Here is a 22,217-nt window from a genome sequence, read left to right as displayed (position 1 = left end):
GAGTTATCAAAATCCAAAAGTATTTATCATGCTCTAATCTAATACGATAATCATAGATTATGGTACAGTAATCAAGATATCTTGATATTGCATTGGCTAGTTGCCGTTGTCTTTTCTGCATAATTTACGGTCTTTTAAAGATTGAAGCAGCTCGATATGAATAAAAAATTTGAATCACAGCCAGTTTGTCTAATAGTTACAGCATCAGTCTAAAAAGGAGAAAAACGTAATAAAATAAAATAATAAAATAAAATAAAATTCTGCCACTCTAGGCAGCTGCTGCCTGCTTATGGCTATACCAGAACACAATCAGGTTTGAGATTGAGATAGGACTGCATCTTGTTGAAAGTTGTTGAAAGTCCCAAAGCAGGCTCCATTTCTGCCTTGACTATATTAAGACTGTATAAATAGCAGCAATATAAATTCAACAACAACAACAACAACAATAATAGTAATAATAAAAATAAAAATAATAATAATAATTTGGATTATAATTATATATGACTGGCAATTTTCCTGGGGCTCATCTAATCTCATGCTGAAGCCCTCCAATCATCGTCCAGTTACTTGATTTAGCTACTCTGAAATCGCAGCGGGCCTCAGAAATGGCATCTTTTGCAGTCCAATGCTAAAGAAAAACTGGAACACGAAGGTTTTTGAGGAATGTTTTATTAACAGTAAGATATATACATGGCTCTCTTCAGACCTTGAGATTTCAAATGTCATTATTCACAAACATCAGTGGGATTTATACAGGCACTTTTACTTCTTGTTTTTGTGCATAAGCATTGGAGATCATTAAAATAAACAGCCAAGCAACAGGAATTTTCCCCTATGTTTCCATTCAATACTTACGTCTTAGAGCTGTGATGGTGATGCATATCAAGAGATAGAAAAGGGCAGGGGGCTTTAAGGCAGGGGTCTCCAAACTTGGCAACTTTAAGACTTGTGGTTGCTGGCTGGGGAATTCTGAGAGTTGAAGTTTGGAGACCCCTGCTTTAAGGAACAAACAAAACAGTTGAAAGGGCCAAGATAGATCAGAGATAGTTTTCCAATAATATTTGTATCTCATGAGAGAAATTCTCTACTTAGAAGCAACTTTCAGAATGCAGAAGCCCCTCTTCCTCCCCACCCACCACCAACATTTTCCAAACAGTAAAAAGGAATTTGCCCTTTGAAATGCATTAAGCTTATTAGCATCATAATTACATCATGGCTGTTAATATACATTTAAAAATATTTCTTTTTTAAATGATAGAATATTTTCTCAAAAAAGATTGCAAACTAAACAATAAATGCAAACAAATATCTGTAGACATATACATGAATTAACCAGTGAAGTTGGGGGGAAAGATATAAGTATTTTATTTCTGGGTCAGGAATTTTAAAACAAAGAACACACATCTTTATTTACAGTTGCAGTAGACAGCAGAATTGCAGATCAGTTCAAAGAGCATTTGGCTATTAGACAACTTAGAACTAATTACTACGGTGAAACCTTTTTGACCAATATTTTCTGCAAGTCCCACAGTTTCAAAATACAGACTTGCCCAAATGATTACAGCACTATGAATATCAGATAGAAAGTTAAGGCAACCCAACAGTATTTGAATTTGTGTAACTGTGCATTGTCAATGATTGGCTAATGGTCAGGCCAGTGATTTTTCAACATGTGATTTTTCTTCTTCAGGTATGGTAGTAATCAATTGGTAGGTCCCTGTAGGGTGGAAAAAGAGTTATCCAAAATTTAGGCTCAGTGGAAAACATGGGAGTGTTTAAGATTTCCTGTAGATAAATGTACTTGGTTTTGCAATATAAACTGCACAGTGGGATACTTCCTGTTTTTAAAAAGCATAATAGTGAATCGTTGAAGGATGATTGCTCATGAGACCTTTGATGAAATTGCATGGCTGTCTAATTTAGACATGATTTATTTCTGAATTTCTGTAAGTCTGCAAGCTTTATTTGATTTAACTGGTAGCCAATTCAAGTGTAATTTTAGCCAAATAACAAGCAGATGACAAATTTTAATTGGCAGAGCTGAAAGCTAAAGGCACAATAGGTTTATTGTTTTAAGGCATTTTGATTCTGGTTTGTTACTGCAAGAGAAAAGGAAGCTATTAGACACAATATTTCTTTCTAGTAAAGAATAATAACTGTAGTGTCTTGGATCTGCTGGATCGCAGGTCCAGATAGACTGATTCCTCCCAGGGCAGCTTAATCAAAGGCTTTCAAAAGAATATCCATGATGTCTTCCTCTTGGCTGGGCAACTGGACTCTTACCTCTGACATTGGCATGTCCTCTTGGCAAGCAAATGTTGCTTAATTTGTGCCATCTTCTTGGCTTGTTGCTGCCAAAAATAAAAGAAAGATTCTTCTCTTTTCATGTTTCTTCAGATCTATTTCCATTTGTTTTTGTTGTAGAACCCGACCTCCCTTTCAGTTTATGGACATGAAGAAACTCACCTGTTTCTGCTTAATACGTTTACAAGTAGGTACACAGACACCAACAAGAATTAACAGCAGAAGCATTGCACCAATTCCTGAGGCTATTTTGATCAGTGAGAATCTATTCTCTAAAGTAGTCTCATTTAAGGTCTTTCCTGTGGGAAAAAAAAAGATTGGAAGTTGAGGAGAACAGAATGTGCACAGAAACAGAGACAGGAACAAGATGGTAGTGTTACTTACCCTGGAACTTACCCAGAATATAGTCAATACTGATTTTAACATCGTTGTTCACTTTGAGATCACACCTCCAGAGCCCTTCAGTTGTAGCTACGTGACAGAATTTATTCTCTGAAATGGGAGAGCCACATTTGGGCTGAGTCGTAGAATCATTTACATAAACCCAGCACAATTCAGTCAGTGGAGGGGCAGAAGAACTGATATGACCACACAAAGTTACGTTGTCTTCTTTGGATTTGAGCATGGGAGGGATAGCAGAGACTGCAGGGAAAGCAAGAAAAATATATTAGGGAAACAGTTTTTACAAGATCTAGGAGAGAAAGTTCCCATTATTCATGGTGCTGGAAAGGGTCCCTCTCAATGGAAAGAAGGCAGAATTGATGATATCAAAGGATACAAACCCGGCTTAAATCAGCAGTTTGCAAATATGATTCAAATTTTCCCATACATTGGCAACAAAATATGTAACTGTTCAATTACATATTCAACTTTCAGAAGTCAGTTTCCAAAAAATAAGTAGCTCAGAGTAATTAGCAAATCCTTCAGGTGTTTCAGCCATAATCCTGTGCATACTATGTTGATTGAACCATCAAATCAACTCTTCTTCTAATCTCATTGCCCCCATCCAAAGTCAGAGCCCTCTTATTTAATAAAGCTGAGGTCTTTATTGCTCAGCTAGAAGTTTCCCCATCTCTAGATAAGACTGCAAGGACAGCAACCAAGGTCTCATCAAAATGTGCCCTTAGCCTTCATGCCAGAGATGGCAGAGTTGGCTTAAATACAATCTACACAATGTTACAGATGCAGGTAGTTCTCAACTTACAACTGGTCACTTAGTGACTGTTTGAAGTTAAGACATAATCCCCCACCCCCCAAAAAAAACTACTTATGACTATTTTCAAAGTTACAATGGCCATACTCGATTACACAATTGCATTTTTGTGTGCTTGGCAGCCAGCTCACATTTACAGCTGTATGAAGCATCATGTGACCAAAATTTGTAATTGGAGCCTGGAAAAAAATGCCCATTGGGGAAAATTGATTCACTTCACAACTGCAGCATTTACTTAGCCATCATGGTGTTCACTTAACCATTTCAAAAATGTCAAAAAAATTGGGTCCAGTCACACGATGCCTCAACATTCGACAGCAATGACTTATGACCCTAATTTCGGATTCAGTTATGGTATTAAATTGAGGGTTACCTGTATCTATAAGACAGAATGGAAAATAGATATTTTAAACTTCACACTAACACCTTACTTTTCAAAGTTGGTTTGAATTTATTAATGGTATAATAGCTCACTATATTGCATGACTTACTAAAGTAAGTAACCTAAGAAAAGTACCTGTCAGTTCAATACAGGGCAATCTCTTGTATCATAAAGCATCACATGTCAAAATAAGCTCCCTGAAAGCTCCCACAGTAAATGTACCACATAAAAGAAAACTTTATTTTTATGAAGTTATGCAAATGGAAAAGAAAATGTTTTCCCATCAACAATAATATTGTCATTAAACTATGAGTATGTTACATTTCCTTCATTAAACTAAAAGGTCTGCTATGGGATGGGGGAATGGGATATCATTTTATCAAAAGCATTGTATTTCCCTGCTGTTTATCTCTAAAACCCTAAACTGTTTGGGACAGCTGTAGTGAGCTGCCTTGTCTTAAAGTTCTTCCACGGAGTTTTTCTGCTATAGGAACCATCCTTACATCCCTGTGTCTTCATCCTCCCCCACACCATCACCAACTCTTCGGATTGAAAACTGCTTATCTCCTGCTGGCTAGTTTTTTTTTTAAAAAAAAAAACAATTTTATTGATTTTCTACAAACAAACAAAACAAACAAAACATTAAAACATCAACCCTCTTATGTACGTACAGTGTGTCGGTTGGTTCATCAGTTTTGTGCATTCATTTCGTAGTCTCAATTACAGTTATGTTACATAACAACTCATATTGTCAATCCAAACTTATATATCCTAATATCGCTATTAAAAAATCATTTGACTATACTTTTAATCATTCATGCTTTATGAGATAACAATACTTTAAACAGTTTATTCTATAACAAATCATATAATCATACCAAATCTATCGTAGAAACACTTTATAGATATAATGTCAAATAACAAAGGCGAAAGAAAAAATAAAGGTATTCCTTGCTGTCTAACATTCTAAATATTCTATTATCGTATTTTGTCATCTAGCCATTGATAAAAAAGATCCCAAATTTCATAAAATTGTTTATCCTCTTGCTCTCTAATTTCAAATGTCAATCTACTCATCTCAGCACATTCCAATATTTTCTTAATAATTTCTTCCTGTGATGGTATTTTCTCATTCTTCCAGTTTTTAGCAAATACAATCCTAGCCGCTGTTAATACATTTACAATCAGATATTTCAAGTCTTTACTGTATGTATCTGGTAAGATTCCCAATAAAAAGAACTCCGGTTTCAAATCTATACGTTTCTTTGTCATTTTTTTCCAACCACATGCGAATTTTAGTCCAATATTTTTTAGCGTCCTCACAAGTCCACCACATATGGTAATATGAGCCAGGTATCTGATGACATTTCCAGCATTTTTCAGATTTGTTCTTGAACATTCTTGCTATTCTTGTCGGGGGAAAGTGCCACCTGTAAAACATCTTATACAAATTTTCCTTATATGCTGTTGACATTGTCATTTTATAATTTTGAGACCACAATTTTTGCCATTTCTCTAAATCAATCCCATATCCAAAATTCTTCCCCCAAACAATCATAGTTTCTTTAACTTGTTCTTCCTCTAATTTAATTCCCAGTAAATAACCATATAATTTTTTAATCACCTTCTCATCAGTACCCATCAAGATCTTATCTAGATCAGTCTGTTTATCATAGAATCCTTCTGTTTTAGAATCTTCATCATACCTTGAATGTATTTGCGCATATGAAAACCAATTCATCTTTATACCTTGTTCCTCTAAATTTTGTATCGATTTAAGTTCACCCTTTTCATCCAATAGTTCCCCATATCTAACTTTTTGTTCCTTCTTATAAATTATAGGATAGGAAAATGCTTCAATAGTCGATAACCAAACTGGAATTTTCAAATAACATTGTCTTTTTATCTTCTCCCAGTTTAACCACAAAGACTCCCGTATATAATGTCTTCTAAAATAACCCTGTGTTTTAGTTCCTTTATACCATAAAAAAGCATGCCAACCCAACAGCAAATCATGACCTTCTAGTGTCAACAATCTAGTCTTTCTTAATGTTATCCATTCCTTAACCCACATCAAACTTGCAGCTTGATAGTACAATTCCCAATTGGGCAGGCCAAAACCTCCTCTAATTCTAGCATCTTGCAAAAGCTTTAGCTTTATTCTCGCTTTCTTACCTTGCCATATATACTTCAACATAATTTTATTTAAATCATCAAAATAGTCTTTTCCGAGCCTAATTGGTATTGTTTGAAACAGAAATAGGATTCTGGGTAAAATATTCATCTTAATTGTTGAAATTCTCCCTATTAATGATAATTGCAAGTTTTCCCATTTCTTCAAGTCTGTAGCTATCTGTTGTTTAAGTTTAATATAATTATTCTCTTTTAATGTGCTACATCTTGCTGTCAAATGTATCCCCAGATACTTGACCTTATTCATAACTTGGATTTTCAACAGGTCTGCCAGTTCTTCTCTTTGTCTCAGTAGCATGTTCTTTGTCAAAATCTTTGTTTTGTCTTTATTTATTTTCAAACCAGCCACCTCACCATATATCTCTATCTTTTCCAATAACTTTGGAGCTGTTTCTAACAGATCTTCCAAAATAAAGGCTAAGTCATCAGCAAAGGTTTGCAGTTTGAATTCTTCCTTTTTAATTTTCATTCCTTTTATGCTTTTATCATCTCTAATATTTCTATTCAACACTTCCAAAGTCAATACAAATAGCAAAGGAGATAGGGGACATCCTTGTCTTGTGCCTTTTCTTATATTGATAAAGTCTGTAAGTTCTCCCTCCATCATTACCTTTGCTGTCTGTTTATTGTATATGGCTTCTATTGCTTGGATAAATTTTCTGGCGAAACCCATCTGTTCCAATAGTAATAACATAAATCTCCAGTTCACGTTGTCAAATGCCTTTTGAGCATCTAGGAATATCAAAGCCATTTGCTTTTCAGGATGTGCCTCATAGTATTCCAAAGTATCCAAGATTACTCTCATATTGTCTCTGATTTGTCTCTTTGGCAAAAATCCATTTTGGTCTGGGTGTATGAAATTATTTAAGTATTTTTTAAGTCTTTCTGCTAAAATTGAAGCAAAGATTTTATAGTCTGCATTTAATAAAGAAATAGGTCTATAGTTCTTAATTTGCAGTGGGTCAGCCTCTTCTTTTGGAATAAGTGTAATATAAGCCTCTGACCATGTTTTGGGTATCATCTTCTTTGACATAGCTTCATTCATCACTTCTAGCAATGGAATGCTCAATGATTCTTGAAATGTTTTATAGAATTCTGCCGGAAGCACATCTGGACCTGGTGCTTTCCCATTATTTTGTTTCTTAAGTGCTTCAGTTAATTCCATCATTGTTATGTTGCTTTCTAGCATTTCTTCAGTCTCTTTAGGTATCTTCGGTAAGTTAGCATTCTGTAGATACTGTTTGACTTTTTCCTCGTCAATATTCTCTTGTTTATATAGTTGCCCATAGAAATCTCGAATAATTTCCTTTTTCTCCTTATTACCATAACAGACTTGGCCTTGATCATCTATTAACTTCAATATTTTTCTTGATTCTTTCTCCATTCTCAACTTATATGCTAACCATCTACCTGGTTTATTTGCATCTTCAAAATAATTCTGTTTAGCATTTCTAATTTTCTGTGCCAGTTCTTCTTTCTCTATTAATTCCATTTTATGTTTAGTTATATCCAACTTCAATTTAATATCCTTTTTCTGTGGCATTTTCTATAATTCTTTTTCAAGTCTTTTATACTCATCTTCCAAGGTCTTAGTGGCTTGCCTTTTCCTAATATTCTTTTTTCTTATATAATCTATTATCAAACCTCTAACATATGCCTTCATTGTATCCCAAACATTCTGCGTTGAAGTATCTTCTTTTTTATTTTCTCTAAAGAAAAAAGCCAATTCTTTCTCCATCCATTGTGTAAAATCTTTTTCCTTTAAGATAATATTGTTTAATGTCCATCTCGATCTTTTTTTTTGTCCCTTCCATTTAATTGTCATTGGTCTATGATCTGCCCAAGTACTTGTTTCAATATTTGTTTCTTGAATATTAGATATTAATTCTGTTGAGATCCAAATCATATCCAATCTGGACCATGATAAATGTCTATTTGAATAGAAAGTATATTGTTTAGCTTTAACATTTCTTTCTCTCCAAATGTCTTTTAAGGTTAATTCGTCTGTCATTTTTAAAAAAAGATTTAGGGAGAGTCTTTCTATTTTGCTTTATTGTTGTTGCTATATAGTCCAGTTTATTGTCCACAATTCCATTAAAGTCTCCTATCATAATTATATTAACATAGTCCAGTCCAGTTACTTTCATATGTAATTTTTTATAGAATTATTCTTGTTTATCATTCGGAGCATAAATTGCAATCAAGAGTATTTTTATATTATTGTCCATTATTTCCACCATTAATACTCTTCCATCTTCATCCGTATAAATCAATTTTGCTGGGATAACCTCTTTAATGTATAGAACCACTCCCCTTTTCTTACATTGAGTCAAAGAAGTAAATATTTTCCCTAATTTTGGCTGTACTAACAATTGTTCATGTTGTTTTTTGATATGTACTTCTTGTAGACAAATTATATCAAATTTTAATTTCTCTAATTTATGAAAGGTTTTCCTTCTTTTAACAGCTGAATTGAGTCCATTTATATTCATTGTAATCAATTTTTTTTCTTCCATGATTATGCTTTATATTTAGGTCTAACAACTCTCGTGGATCTCACTTCACGCTGTTCTTTACTATCCACCTGTCCACCTACTGCACCTTCCTCTTCTTCAGTCTCCAGTTGTTCCTCTTGAAACTCAATTAATGAGACTTCTTTCTCTGCCTCTTCTTCTCTCCTTCCAAAAAATTCTGCGTAGAAAAGTTCTGCTTTCTCAATTGAATCAATTCTATGTCTCCGTTCTTGCCACATAATCATTAATCCTTCTGGAATCAGCCATCTATAATTCACTTCCTTTTTCAATAGCATTTTGGTCAGGAATCGATATTCTCTTCTCGTCTCTCTCACTCTTCTGGGTATTTGTTTTAAAACCACAATCTCTTTGCCTTTGTATTTCAATGTCTTCTCTCTTACAGCTTGTAGTATTTGTGTTTTGATGGATTTTTTGGTAAATCTGATATGAACTTCCCTTGGTAATTTATTTCTCATCGCATATCTTGTAAAAACTCGATATACTTCATCTACTCCATCCATCATCTTTTCCTCTGTAATTTCCAAAGCATCCGCCAGAATTTCTATCATTATCGCAGCCAAATTTTGTCCTTTTTCTTCTATATTCTGAAATCTGAGATAGAATTCTGACCTCTCCATCTCCCACCTCAACATCCCACTTTTATCTTGTTCAACCACTGTTAATCTGCTATCAATATTTCCAATCTTCTCCTCTCTTTGTTTACCTTCTTCCTCAATTTTTTTGGAATCTCTCATTATACTTCACCATCATTTGTTGAATATTTTCCACTTTTTCATCAGTCTTCTCTGTTCTTTGTTCAATAGTGTCTATTTTTATCTTGAGATCTTGGATTCCTTGCATAATCATCTGTAAATTCACTTTTTCTTGTTCTTTATCTTGCTTCAACATTGTCTGAATTAAACGTTGTCCTCCAGCTAGTGGGGAGGCAGAGGTAGAAGTAGAAATGCCAGAAGATATGGGTTTCCTGCTCATTTTGATGCTTCAAAACCTTCCAATTCTTTTTAGCTTTTAATCCAACTGGTAAAATAGCCAATTATAATCCAAAATGGAAAAATCCAATAATAAAAAGCCCAATGACAAAAATAAAGAAGGAGAAAAAGCAAAAGAAAAATCTTCAGGTTCTTCTAGACCCTAATCCAATTATGAAGTAGTCCACGATAAAAAATGAAAAATAGAAAAAAGAAAAAAGCCCAATAATAATAATAATAATAAGTAAGAAAAAAAATAAGGAAGAAAAAGAAAAAAATCCTTCAGCTTCTTCACACCTTAATCCAATTGGGAAATCTCAATAATAAAAAAAAAGAAAAGGCAGAGTGGTCCAAAAATACAAATGGAAAAAGCAAAAAAAAAAAAAAAAAATCCCAGTAAAAAGAAGAAGAAAAGAAAAATAAAGAAAAAAATTCTGAGGCTTTCCCTTTAAAATAAAAAGCAAAAATAAGAATATTACTAAAATTAAAGTTTACAGAGAGGCTGGTGAGTAGGGGTACTCAACTGAAAAAAATAAGAAAACACACTGCACTTTATTTATTTGTCCAAGGCTCTTATTATGACTCTCTTCTCCACAAGCTTCAAAGCCAAGCCTCAAGTGTTGAAATGTTGATAAGGGTCCAGGAAAGCACCTGTAATAATATTATGCTGCGCTCTCCCTCTATCTTATCAAATTAAAGTGACCTTGAGAAGTAGTCTTTTCAGGGTTCTTCTCCAATTCAAATAAAATATTTTCAAGCCTCTAGTTGGCAGTGTTACAGTGTTTCTTAATACACTCCCCCCCCCCAGCCAGAAAAACATAGTTTAAATTAAGCAAAAAGTATTAACACACACACACACACACACACACACACACACACACACACATATATATATATATATATCTATGGTTAATTATTTTCTCGTATAGATTAAAGTATCTAGGCACGCTTTCGATGCGATGAGTCTCATTCATCATCTTCAGGCTTGCTTCTTGGCTCTGTGCTTCTCAGAGTTCTCTGAGAAGCACAGAGCCGAAGAAGCAAGCCTGAAGATGATGAATGAGACTTCATCAAACGTTGCTCAGATACTTTGAATCTACGCGAGAAACCCAATAACCAAAGATCCACATACAAATACCATGAGAACCTCAGAATATATATATATATATATATATATATATATATATATATATATATATATATATATATATATATATATATATATATATATATATATATATAAAGAAAAAAATAGCCAAAGGGAGCCTCTATCCTAAAAAAAAATTAAAAAATCAAAAAGGAGCATAAGAATATATATAAGAGAAAATTCAGTCCGGTTAACTACAAAATCACGCTGAAGTCCCCCCCCAAAAAAAAAAGTAAGGAAAAAAAAATCCAAGCCTCAATTTGACATCCCTTTAAAAAACGCCGCTCATACAGTTTTGTAAAAAAAAAATCTCACAGATTTCTTCTTATATTCAGAGTGTCCTTTCAAAACTCAGCAAATTAACAAAAAAAAAAAAGAAGTTTCTCACCCAGCCGACACACTTAACTTTCAGCCTCTTCCTTTCCGGAGCTGTCCCAACTTCAGCAGCTATGGAGGCTGCCTCTCCGCCGCCAGCAAAAGGACTTCTCCCGGATCAAACCAGGGACTTGCGATGTCCCTGGGATCCTGGGAATGTGTCCTTCACGATCACCGTCTCTACGGGACGGATTAGGTCCGTTAGGACCGACCAGGGGCGAAAATATCAGCTGCGATCTCGGAGCCCCGAGATTGCAGCTGTATCGCCGAGATGAAGCTCCGCCTTCTCCTGCTGGCTAGTTTAGACATGCATGCTTTCGGTCCTCTGGTCATGGGAACTGTCCTTCATGGCCAAAATGGCAGGAGTCAGAATAAATGAGACACTTGTTTGATGCAGGCCTCATAGGCACAAGTTCGTACTGGGTAAAGGATTGAGCGCATAAAGTCTATGTGCTTTACCTATGTCTGATAAGTTTCAAAAAGAATAAAATCATTCATTCATTCATTCATCTATCACATTTATAAACTGTCCATCTCACCTAAATGAGTCCTAGTGGTCAGTAGTGACTATAGCCATTGCAATGCAGGGTTACATAGCCTCAGGAGAGAGGGGTCTACTCTTGAGGCATCTAGCATGAACTGCAGACCAGTTAAGTTCTATGATTCTTTAGCCTGAAAGTGCAAATGAATAAGAAAGGAAAACGTTGCGTTTATAGCTCTTTATATGCACCAATTTAGCACTTGGTACACCTGTGTTTAAAACAGGATTTATGCTTTCTGGAGCGAATGCTAGACCTGTCTGCACAAAAGGTTCATTTAAACTGGGAAAGAGCCAGGTTTTACCAGCTATGAGTTGTCAGTTCTGTCCGTCCTTGGGTTTATGAGAGGTTTTCCACTGCCTTGTTTACAAGTGGGTAGTATGTGTTTGTGGTGAGAGTACCATTCAATCTACTTCAACCAACTACTGCCAACACTGCAACCCTTTGAAACATTAGGCTGGAGCTGGCTGGTTCTTCACTCAATCAGAATAGAGCTGGAAGGGACTTCGGAGGTCTTCTAGTCCAGCTCCCTGCTCAATCAGGAGACCCTATACCATTTCAGACAAGTGACTGTCCAGTCTCGTCTTAAAAACCTCCAGTGATGAATTACCTGCAACTTCTGAAGGCAACTTGTGTCCCACTGGTTAATTGTCTTCACTGTTAGGAAGTTTCTCCTTAGTTCCAAGGTTGCTTCTCTCCTTGATTAGTTTCCAACCATTATTTCTTGTCCTGGTCTCCAGTGCTTTGGAAAATAAACTGACCCCGTCCTCTTTGTGGCAGCCTCTCAAATACTGGAATATTGCTATCATGTCCCCTCTAGTCCTTCTTTTCTGTAGACTAGCCAAGACTGGAATCATTCTTCATATGTTTTAGTGTCCAGGCCTTTAATCATCTTAGTTACTCTTCTTTGCACTTTTTCCAAAGTCTCTACATCTTTTTTGTAATGTGACCAAAACTGAATGCAGTATTCCAGGTGTGGTCTTACTAAGGCTTTATAAAACGGCACTAATACTTCACGTGATTTTGATTCTATGCCTCTGTTTATACAACCAAGAATTGTATTAGTTTTTTGGGCTGCTACCACATACATGACTCATGTTTAAGTGATTGTTCATTAAGACTCCAAGGTCCCTCTCATGGTTACTGTTTTTCACCTAATCTGTACTTGTATCTTTGGTTTTTCCTGCGCAAGTGTAAAGCCTTGCTTTTTTCCACATAGAATTTCATTTTGTTGGATAGGGCCCATTGTTCAAGTCTATCAAGATCTTTTTGGATCCTGAGCTTGTCTTCTGAAGTGTTGGCTATTCCTGCCAGTTTAGTGTCACCTGCAAATTTGATTAGTTCCCCTTCTATACCATCATCTAAGTCATTTATTAAGATATTGAAGAGTACTGGACCCAAGACAGAACCTTGTGGTATCCCACTGCTTACTTCCCTCCATGTAGATGTAGTACCATTAAGGACTACTTGTTGAGTACGGTTTGTCAACCAGTTACAAATATACATGGTGGTGATGCTGTCTATCCCACATTTTTCTAGCTTACCAAGAAGTAGGTTGTAGTCTACTTTCTCAAATGGCTTGTTGAAGTCTAAATATACTATCTCCACAGCATTTCACTGGTCTACTAATTTAGTCACTATGTCAAAGAATGAAATAAGATTGATTTGGCATAATCTGTTTTAATCAACCCGTGCTGGCTACTATTTATAACTTTATTTATCTGTCAACCGGGCTACTTCTCAACTGAGATCTACTACCAGTACTCTTTTGAAAGGTCTCTTTTGGTAGACCTGTACTTAGAAATAGCCTGACTGCTGGGTCATAGGGTGCACCAAGCAGGAGCATCAGGAGAGCTGTCTCCTATTTCACCTTACATCCTTCCTCTGTACCTATACTGCAATCTGTCAGACTGGCTATTTTGGGTTACAGTGCTTCTGAAATAGTCTGACTGACAGAACTCAGACCCAGAACTCATCCATGCCTGCATCCTCTTACTCAGGCAACTTGACTGAACCAACTCTTCTGAAACCCTGGTCTAATGTGACCTATTTCATTGCACACCAGCCAGTGGGAATGGTTAATTTCAAGAAGGTTGAGTTTTGAGAATGTTAAAAAAAATGGCTGTGTTGGCTTCCGGTTTGCGAGGCTTCGGCAGCGGCAGGGATTTGCAATCTAGCGCGATCCCTGCCGAGCTCACTGCCAAGGTTCCCCCGATCCGTTTGGATCTGGGGGATATAGCTGCCCTGCAGGGGCAGCTGAAGACAGGGGATCTGGAAAGGGGCAAGGGGTGTCGCAGACCCCTCCCCAGCCAGCAAAACCCCTTTTCCCAAGGCGGAGGAGCGGCGGTCAGCAATGGCCGCCATGAAGAAACCTGCAAACGGATAAGATTGTGCAGGAGGAAGAAAATCGGAGAAATTGTGAGAGTTGTTTCTGGACCGGGATAAAGTTGCCAAGGGATAAGAAAGTTTCCTGGGGCTTGAAAATTGCTACGGAGAAGTTGCTACATTGTTTCCAGAGAGAGTTACAAGCGGCGCACAGAATTATAAAAGGGAAAGTTTTTTTTTTTCTTCACTCTCCTTCCTAACGTGACAGCGGATGGAATAACAAGAGAAATCTGAAAATCTAGGTAATTAAATACTGAAGAGATAAGGATTTCTGAATCCTTTTTTTAAAAAAGACTTTAAAAAATTTTTTTTGCTGTGAGTGGGAAGGGAGAGGGAAAAATTGGATTAGAATTTGAAAATAAGGAGAAGACTGCCTGGATTTTTAAAGAGCTATAAATACTAACAAGGCTTCTGAAAGATATATATTAAATGGAACTTTGTGATCAAACTCCAATCCCAGAAAGAGAAAGTGAAGGAGAAAGTGCTTAAAAGAATTAACCTACTTGGATTGCTTGGTGATTTTACCACTTTTGAGAATTATCTCTGATTAAAAGCACTTGGGTGGTTGCTTGGGAAAACTTTTTCTCTTTATAATGGCATTACTTGTGGACAGATTGAAACTTTTATATCAAAAATATGAGAAAGAAAAGCAAGAAGGGAAGGATGTTTTTGATACTCTTTTTCAGTATTTAGAAATGGTGGTCTACACTTATGTAAAATTGAATGGACAACAGGACGACTGGGACAAAGAAGATGCCATTTTTGATGAACAAGTGACTTTGGCTGGGGAAGGAAAGGAGAAAGAGAAAAAGGAAAAAGAGACTTTAAGATCTATAAAAGCAATCAAAAAAGAGAAAAATAAGATGAAAAAGAGATATTATGTTAGAAGACAACAGAAAGGAGGAAAGCAGAGAAAAAGGGAGGTGGAGAGGCAAAGGGGTAAAGAGGACAGAGAGAAGAATAAGCAAGGGAGAAAGGTGACGAGAAGCCTCAATAGTAGAGAGCAAGATGTAAAGAAACAAAAGTTTTTTAGAGATAATGGGTAAGCTTTATTGATAAAGGGATTCTAGAGGTACATAAGATTGTTTTTTATATTTGTATTTAGAAATAATTTTAGAAAGTTGGAAATAATGTGTAATTTAAAGTGTGATAAAATGTTTAATATAACTTAGTGAAACTTGTCTTAAGAAAAGGGGAACATTTTATGAAATAAAGATTTGAGATATGATGTGGGGGGGAATAATTGTGGAAAATATAAGTATTCCCAAAAGGCATGTTATTTAATTGAAATGGATAAAATGGTTAAGATATAAAGGAGTTGGAGAGAAAGATATAAATGAATGTCAATATTAATTAGATTGTGTTATTTCAGTGGAAATTTTTTTTTTTGAAAGGAGAGATTTGAAGTAGGAGAAGCAGGAATACCTTAATGAAATAATGATTTAAAATATGTGACATGGGGGGGAATAATTATGGAAAGTAGGTGCTCCCACAAAAGTATGTTAATTAATTGAAAAGTAATGTGCTAAGTGTTTATGATATAAAAGAATATGAATATTAAGGAATAGATTAGCATTGGTATTGATAATATTGTATAATTTTAGAATGTACCAAATAGAATCCCAATGTAAGTTAGGTATTTTATATTAAATATTATAAATGTAGGGGAAAGAGGTAAAGGCGTCATACTCCAATTAGTGTACAGGAGAAGCTTTTTTTTTTTAAAGAAGAAAGATAAATCTTTCTACATACATAGACTTCTACATACATAGACTTCTGTAAAGCCTTTGATTCAGTGGTACATGACAAGCTACTCCTAAAAATAAAATCCTATGGTATCTCTGGACAACTGAATAACTGGATAGAAGCATTCCTGGCAAACAAACAACAAATGGTCAAAATTGGGAGCGTCCTATCAAATTCTGTACCTGTCAATAGTGGTGTCCCCCAAGGCAGTGTTCTAGGACCAACTCTCTTCATACTCTACATAAATGACCTCTGTGATCATATTAAGAGCAATTGCGTTCTTTTCGCTGATGATGTAAAGCTGTTCAATACCACAGACAATACTGCTACCCTACAAAAAGATCTCGACTATGTATCAGAATGGTCAAACAAATGGCAACTTCAAATCTCAACAAATAAATGCTCTGTCTTACATATTGGCAAAAAAAATCAGAAAATAAAATACAAGCTGAATAGTCAAGATCTTGTTGATGACCCAAGCTCTGTAAAGGACCTTGGAATACTCACCTCTAATGATCTAAGTGCTAGAGCCCACTGCAACTACATAGCCAAAAAGGCATTAAGAGTTGTTAATCTAATCCTACGTAGCTTTTTCTCTGGTAATATCACACTACTAACCAGAGCATACAAAAACATTTGCTAGACCAATACTCGAATACAGTTCATCAGTCTGGAACCCACATTACATATCTGATATTAGCACAATTGAGAAAGTACAGAAATATTTCACAAGAAGAGTTCTCCACTCCTCTACTCGTTGTAGAATACCTTATGCCACCAGACTTGAAATTCTAGAACTAGAAAACCTTGAATTACGCCGTCTTCGGTCTGATTTAAGCATGGTATATAAAATCATACATTGCAATGTCCTACCTGTCAATGAATACTTCAGCTTCAACCATAACAACACAAGAGCACACAATAGATACAAACTCAATGTTAACCGCACCAAACTTGATTGCAGGAAATACGACTTCAGCAATAGAGTGGTCAATGTCTGGAATACTCTACCCGACTCTGTAGTTTCTTCCCCAAACCCCAAAAACTTTAACCTTAGATTGTCTACGATTGACCTCACCCCTTTCCTAAGAGGTCTGTAGGGGGCGTGCATAAGCGCACCAACGTGCCTACCGTCCCTGTCCTATTGTTTCTCTTATTCTTCTTTTATTTTTCTTATATGTACCCATTTCATGTATTCACAACTATGTATACACTTATACTTATTATCTTGTAAACAATTGGCAAATCAAATAAATAAATAAATAAATAAAAATAAATCGATAGCTGGAAATAAACAGACAAAGAATAATAAATATTATGATTTGAATTGAGATGAGATAAATAAAATAAAATTAAGAGAATCTAAGAGAGAGAAGAAGCTATATAAAAAATTGAAAATGGTAATATTGATATGGAATGGCATATAAAATGAATATGAATTTGAGTTGGTGTCTGTACAAAGAGTTTTGACCCGGGATTAAGCAACTTTCAGAAAAGATTTTTTTTTTTTTAATGTTTATATGTTTTGTGTTCTTATGTGTTTATGTTTGAATGAGTTAATAAAACCTTGGAGAAAGGTTAGAAAAGGACAATGGAGATAAAGATAGAAGAAAATAAAGCAAGTTAGAAAGGGAAAATATGTGATTGTAAGGAAATGTGTTAATGTTGTAAAACTTTCAAATAATTTTTAGAAATTTTTAGAAAAAAGGTTTTATGTTTATCTTGTATGTTTTGTATGCTTTTAAAAATTAATAAAATTTGTTTAAAAAAAAATGGCTGTGTTGGTATTCAAAGGCAATAGCACCTATAATGAATAGAGTAAGCTGAAATTGCATGTTACCATCAAACAGATCAAGACTTATTCCTACCTTTCACAACTATTAGGTTGATGGTTTTAATCAAAATTCGATGTTTAAATCCAATATGGCATTGGTACTGTCCAGCATCTTCAGAATGGATATTGGATATTTGATAGATGGAGCGATTGGTGTTGTTATGCTCCTTCATGTGAATATTATTCTTAAGCCATTTCGAAGACTGGATTTGTGGAATCTTCTGATCACTTTTTCCTTCCGGGTCAATGTTCAAAGGACAGGAAAGGATGCTGCTGCTGTTGAAAGTGGCAAACTGGAACTCATCCAGTGGATTGGAAAAACCTGGTTTTATGTCCAACCAAAATAGAAAATAACATATGATCAGAACTGTGTGCATTGCTGCTTTTTCACTGCAGAAAAAGACTATGGCCCTTTCCCCTCTACAGTAGTGAGTTAAAGTGCTAACCTTGAGATGTCAAAAAACATTTGCTTCCCTCTGAGCTAATCCCTACTCTGTGGCTGATTCAGGTTACTGCTGAAAGGGGTTTTCTTGTTTTGTGAATGTGACACTCACTATAGGCAAAGTAATTGTTTTCCTCATCTTGGGTTGCAGCCAGCCCATTTTAGCAAGTCGTCAGCTCATAGGGAAACTTCCATGAGTCTGGGTACTGCAGAAGGAATGGGGAGGATCTGACTTCTGGTGTCTTCAGGTCTAGCTCATCTTCCCCCTTCTCACACTCCATTGGGGGATTTCCCAAGTTAACAATGGGAAGATGGGAAGCCACAAGGGCAGAAACAGCTCCAAAGAAAGGAAAAGCAGACCATGCCGTGATCGTGAAGTAGCAAGATCCTCTAGACTGGAGTGGTGAAACTGACTAGATCCTGAGCAACTACTTCTCCAGCCAAGAGGGATGGAAAAGTCATCAAAATAAAGCACAGGGAAATTGTTTTAAAAAATTAACACATTTCCAGTTCAAGCTCCCTCATTGTTTTAAGGATACCACAAGGACCACGGAGAAGCGTAACAATAATTTTGCTTGGGCACACTGGAAAAAGAGGTTCTGAAGTTTTTACTGCAACATTTTGACAAAAAATATATATCTGATAAAATCACAATAGACAATGGGCTGTAGTGAATAGAGAACAATAGCATTCTATCCTATCTGTGATATAAATGTGAGTTTACATAAGATGTAAATTCCAAAAAAGACTCTGTGATGAAGTAACCATATCTTGGCACAATGCAGTGATATTGGAAGCAGTTAGCAGAGCAAATTATGGTTGATGCTGAACTTTGTATGAGGAAAGACTTCGACAGAACCTAAGTTTCAGGCTCTTTGAACCAAATTTAGTGACTTCTCTTACCTAATACATTGACATTGTAGGAGACGTGGACCTTATAAGGAAAGATGTGACATTCCCATATCCCATTATCCTCCTGAACTGTAAGGTTTAATATCTGTAAGCTATCCTTTTCCAGTTTCCATCGTGGCTCATTCCCTGTTACTTTGGTCTTGCGGGGTTCAAACCACTCAATCCTGGCATCTTTGACAGGAGACAGGTGCAGCTTTAAAGTGTCACCTTGCAGGAGGTATCCGCTTTTAGATCCAGTAACTGTGAAAGAAAGAAGGCCTACTGGTAAATGTTCCCTTCCATGCCTCTTCCCAAGGATAATTTATTTAATTACTCATTCAATAGCAGGGAGAAGAAGAGATAGACAAGAGACAAAGAGGCAGATTTTATGATCTCTGTTCCATCATTCACCTTTCCACACTTCAATATCATAAGTAGCCACCTGCGTATTATCCTCATAACAGGCGTATTGCCCTGGTTCTGCTTTTCGCAGTTCTAGAGAAAAAGTCTTCTCATCCTTCAACATGTATGATACAGTCCTTTCACCTTTGAAGAAAACAGAACGGGGTGAAATTAAATCTTAAACACAAAGACTCATATCTCTTTTTATTGGCTATATGTGGATGGTTTGACCAGTTGTACCTTTAAATATAATGTCATTCATTTTCTTTAACAGAAGTTTTCCATTATATTTCCAGATTATTGTGGGTGAATCATTGTCAGTTTTACTTCGACAGCGAAGGAAGACAGGTGTGCCAGCAGCAACATTTAGCTTTTCAGCCCTTGTAAAAAAAGTTGCCCCTAGAAGAGCTGGAAGATCAAAAAATGGAAGTATAAAGAAAATCAACAATGAGAAACAAACAAGATTTCATCAACACTGAATGATGGATGTTTCCGAGCCTGAAGTGTGTAATCTGGGTTACTGTACTCAGTCATTATATTGGCCTTTTATTTTATGTAACCCATTACATTTTAACATATCTATTTACATTTTAAGTGACTGCTGATTTACTCTGGAGTTTTCAGAAAGTCTCTAATTCGCAAAAAAAAAAAAAATGTCACTGTACAAGGCATTCGTTTTGAAGCAAGGTCAGGGAGAAATGAAGAATAAATTGATCAGTCTCCAGACAAGGAAGAGAAATGTGTACATCATTATTTTTATAAGCTATCATAAAATATGGTTATGTCTAGATTTTTAAGCCAAAGGAGGTTAATTGGATTTAGTGGCGATGTAGTAATGTAAAAAGTGTGTTCTTCACTGTGAACATAGATATCTATGTACCCAAAAAGATTAGCCCCACTTCTCAATTGACCTTTTTCACAGCAAGGCCATAGAAAAAGATTAAAATGTGCTGCATTTTGAATCTGAAGTCGCAGAGGTGGTTCAGAGTAGGCATGAGCCCATAAACCATATCATATCATAGTGTCTGCTCTAAGAACCTAGCTTAGTGTTTAAGACATTGGGCTTGTTGGCCCAGGTTTGAGACCTGAGCATTGCGTGATGGGGTGAGCTCCCATCTCCTGCCAATCTAGCTCCTGTCAACCTAGCAGTTCGTAGAGATTCTCAGTCATCCAGGTCATGGTTATCCCAAAGGTGCTTTTATTCAGGAGGCAACTGGACTTTCTGGTTTTTTCTTTTGTAGGCGTTTCACTTCTTGCATGAGAAGCGAAACGTCTTCTAAAGAAAAAACAAGAAAGTGCAGTTGCCTCCTGAAAAAAGCACCTTTGAGACTAGCAGTTCCAAAATCATGCAAATGTGAGTGGATAAATAGGTACCACTTTGTTGGGAAGGTAACAGCACTCTGTGATGTCATGCTGGTCACATGACTGTGGAAACGTGCTTGGACAATGCTAGCTCAATGGTCTTGAAATGAGCGCTGTCCCCTATAGTAGGCAGCGTTTATTGGACTAAAAAAAAAAAAAATCCACACAGACTCTCATGCAATCCCAAGCAAATTTGAAGTTTAACTTAAGGGGACACCAACAAGTGAGTTTTAACTGATGGCTAAACCATTGGATTTAGTGTTTGGTCAAAAAAAAACTTGGGGTTTTTACAACTGTTTTATGTTTTTGCATTCTGCATTGGGTTACTTTTGAATATGAGTTTATTTCTGTTCCAGAATATCAGGGGTATTCAGCTGATATTCAGGCTTCTTTTTAGACAAAGATTTAGAACATTTAAAGCTAAACCTGCATTGGCCAAAGCCAGTAATGAGTAGATTCACATTCTTCCCTCTGGTCACTTCTTTCTCTTCCTGCCTCGGAAGTAATTACTTTATTTATGCTTATATTGAGGGTTATATGTTGGTGTCATGATCCTTTCACAGGGGAAAAAAGGATAAACTTGGAAAAGAAGCAAATATGAAACAGATTCATGAAGACAAAATAGTGTTTATAACTTTACAAAGGAAAATTCAAGAGAAAAACCAATAAATAATTAAGTAAACATAAAGGACAGTCCTTTTTACATTAAAAGATGTATGGTCACTGTATCTTATGACCACGGGTCTCCCACCTTAGCTTTAAAACTTCTACACAGATAATTCATGCTGGCCATTCATGAGTACATCTCAGTATGTATGCTGATGAACTGCTAAGAATCACCTGTTGGGCTTCCTCCCCCCCCCCCCTCCAACCAGCAAAAGTTATGAAAAGAAATGAAAAAGGCTGTTAGGCTGAAGACAGGAAAATAAGAGATCAAATGACAATTCCATTGTGCCACAAATATATCTTGTGATAAACTCACCCAGGTAAAGAACAAAGGCAACAGAAATGCTGTTTAAAACCATCTTCGCCAAATGCACCTTTTCACCTGGACAACTGACAGCTGCAATGAGTTCCTGGCAGAAAAAAATAAAAATCATCTGGAAAAGTCAGTATGGTTTATTGTAGCATTCAATATGTAGGGCAAAAGCAATTAGGAGAAGTTTATCTTCAACACTGAACAAAAGAAAAATTAATTACAAGCTTAAAAACTTAAATAATTTGAAATAAACAGCAAAAAGCTAAAGAAGATTTTGATCTATGAAATTTACAAGTGAATTAAGAGTTCAGTTAAAAAAGGATTTGGGAACTAACTATAAAAAATAAATAACTTCTTGTGGAAACCAGAGTTATTTTGTCTACCTTGATTCAAAACAAAGATAAACAACGTTATAGTTTTAGAAACTGGATATAAGAAGGGAGCAAAGATTCTAAGAAGGGAAAAAATACAAGGCTGCTTTTGGTGTTAGTTAAGTGGAAGTTATAAAATGATACAAAACA

The 22,217-nt window shown here is 35.8% G+C and overlaps 1 protein-coding gene across 2 annotated transcripts; it reads right to left on the bottom strand.

The window, feature by feature from the left end:
• Positions 1-658: 658 nt before the first annotated feature.
• On the bottom strand, positions 659-21,890 carry CD4 (CD4 molecule). Of its 2 annotated transcripts, none has more exons than XM_087957315.1 (9): positions 21,700-21,890; positions 19,596-19,763; positions 19,365-19,499; positions 18,966-19,214; positions 17,655-17,942; positions 2,689-2,946; positions 2,467-2,603; positions 2,284-2,351; positions 659-1,717 (listed from the first exon to the last, which is right to left on the bottom strand). In XM_087957315.1, exons 1-9 carry the CDS (start codon positions 21,815-21,817, stop codon positions 1,687-1,689), a joined length of 1,452 nt encoding a protein of 483 aa, XP_087813441.1. In that variant the 5' UTR covers positions 21,818-21,890; the 3' UTR covers positions 659-1,686. The 2 variants fall into 2 exon arrangements, with proteins under 2 accessions (XP_087813441.1, XP_026542039.2); XM_026686254.2 differs by having other exon boundaries at positions 2,701-2,946; positions 21,700-21,887.
• Positions 21,891-22,217: the final 327 nt, after the last annotated feature.

This window comes from Notechis scutatus, chromosome 2 (assembly GCF_049901735.1).
Source record: "Notechis scutatus isolate UNSWTSFEM ecotype Mainland chromosome 2, rNotScu1.2, whole genome shotgun sequence".
In the NCBI taxonomy this organism is placed as follows: Eukaryota; Metazoa; Chordata; class Lepidosauria; order Squamata; family Elapidae; genus Notechis; species Notechis scutatus.
This window is presented reverse-complemented; position numbering and strand designations above follow the sequence as displayed.

Excerpts from the sequence above, each read along its gene's own strand:
- CD4 (XM_087957315.1), bottom strand. The coding sequence starts at position 21,817 with ATGATTTTTATTTTTTTCTGCCAGGAACTCATTGCAGCTGTCAGTTGT. Across the intron at positions 19,764-21,699 it reads TGCCTTTGTTCTTTACCTGG|CTCTTCTAGGGGCAACTTTT; the intron begins GTGAGTTTATCA and ends TTGATCTTCCAG. Across the intron at positions 19,500-19,595 it reads GAATGACATTATATTTAAAG|GTGAAAGGACTGTATCATAC; the intron begins GTACAACTGGTC and ends TTTTCTTCAAAG.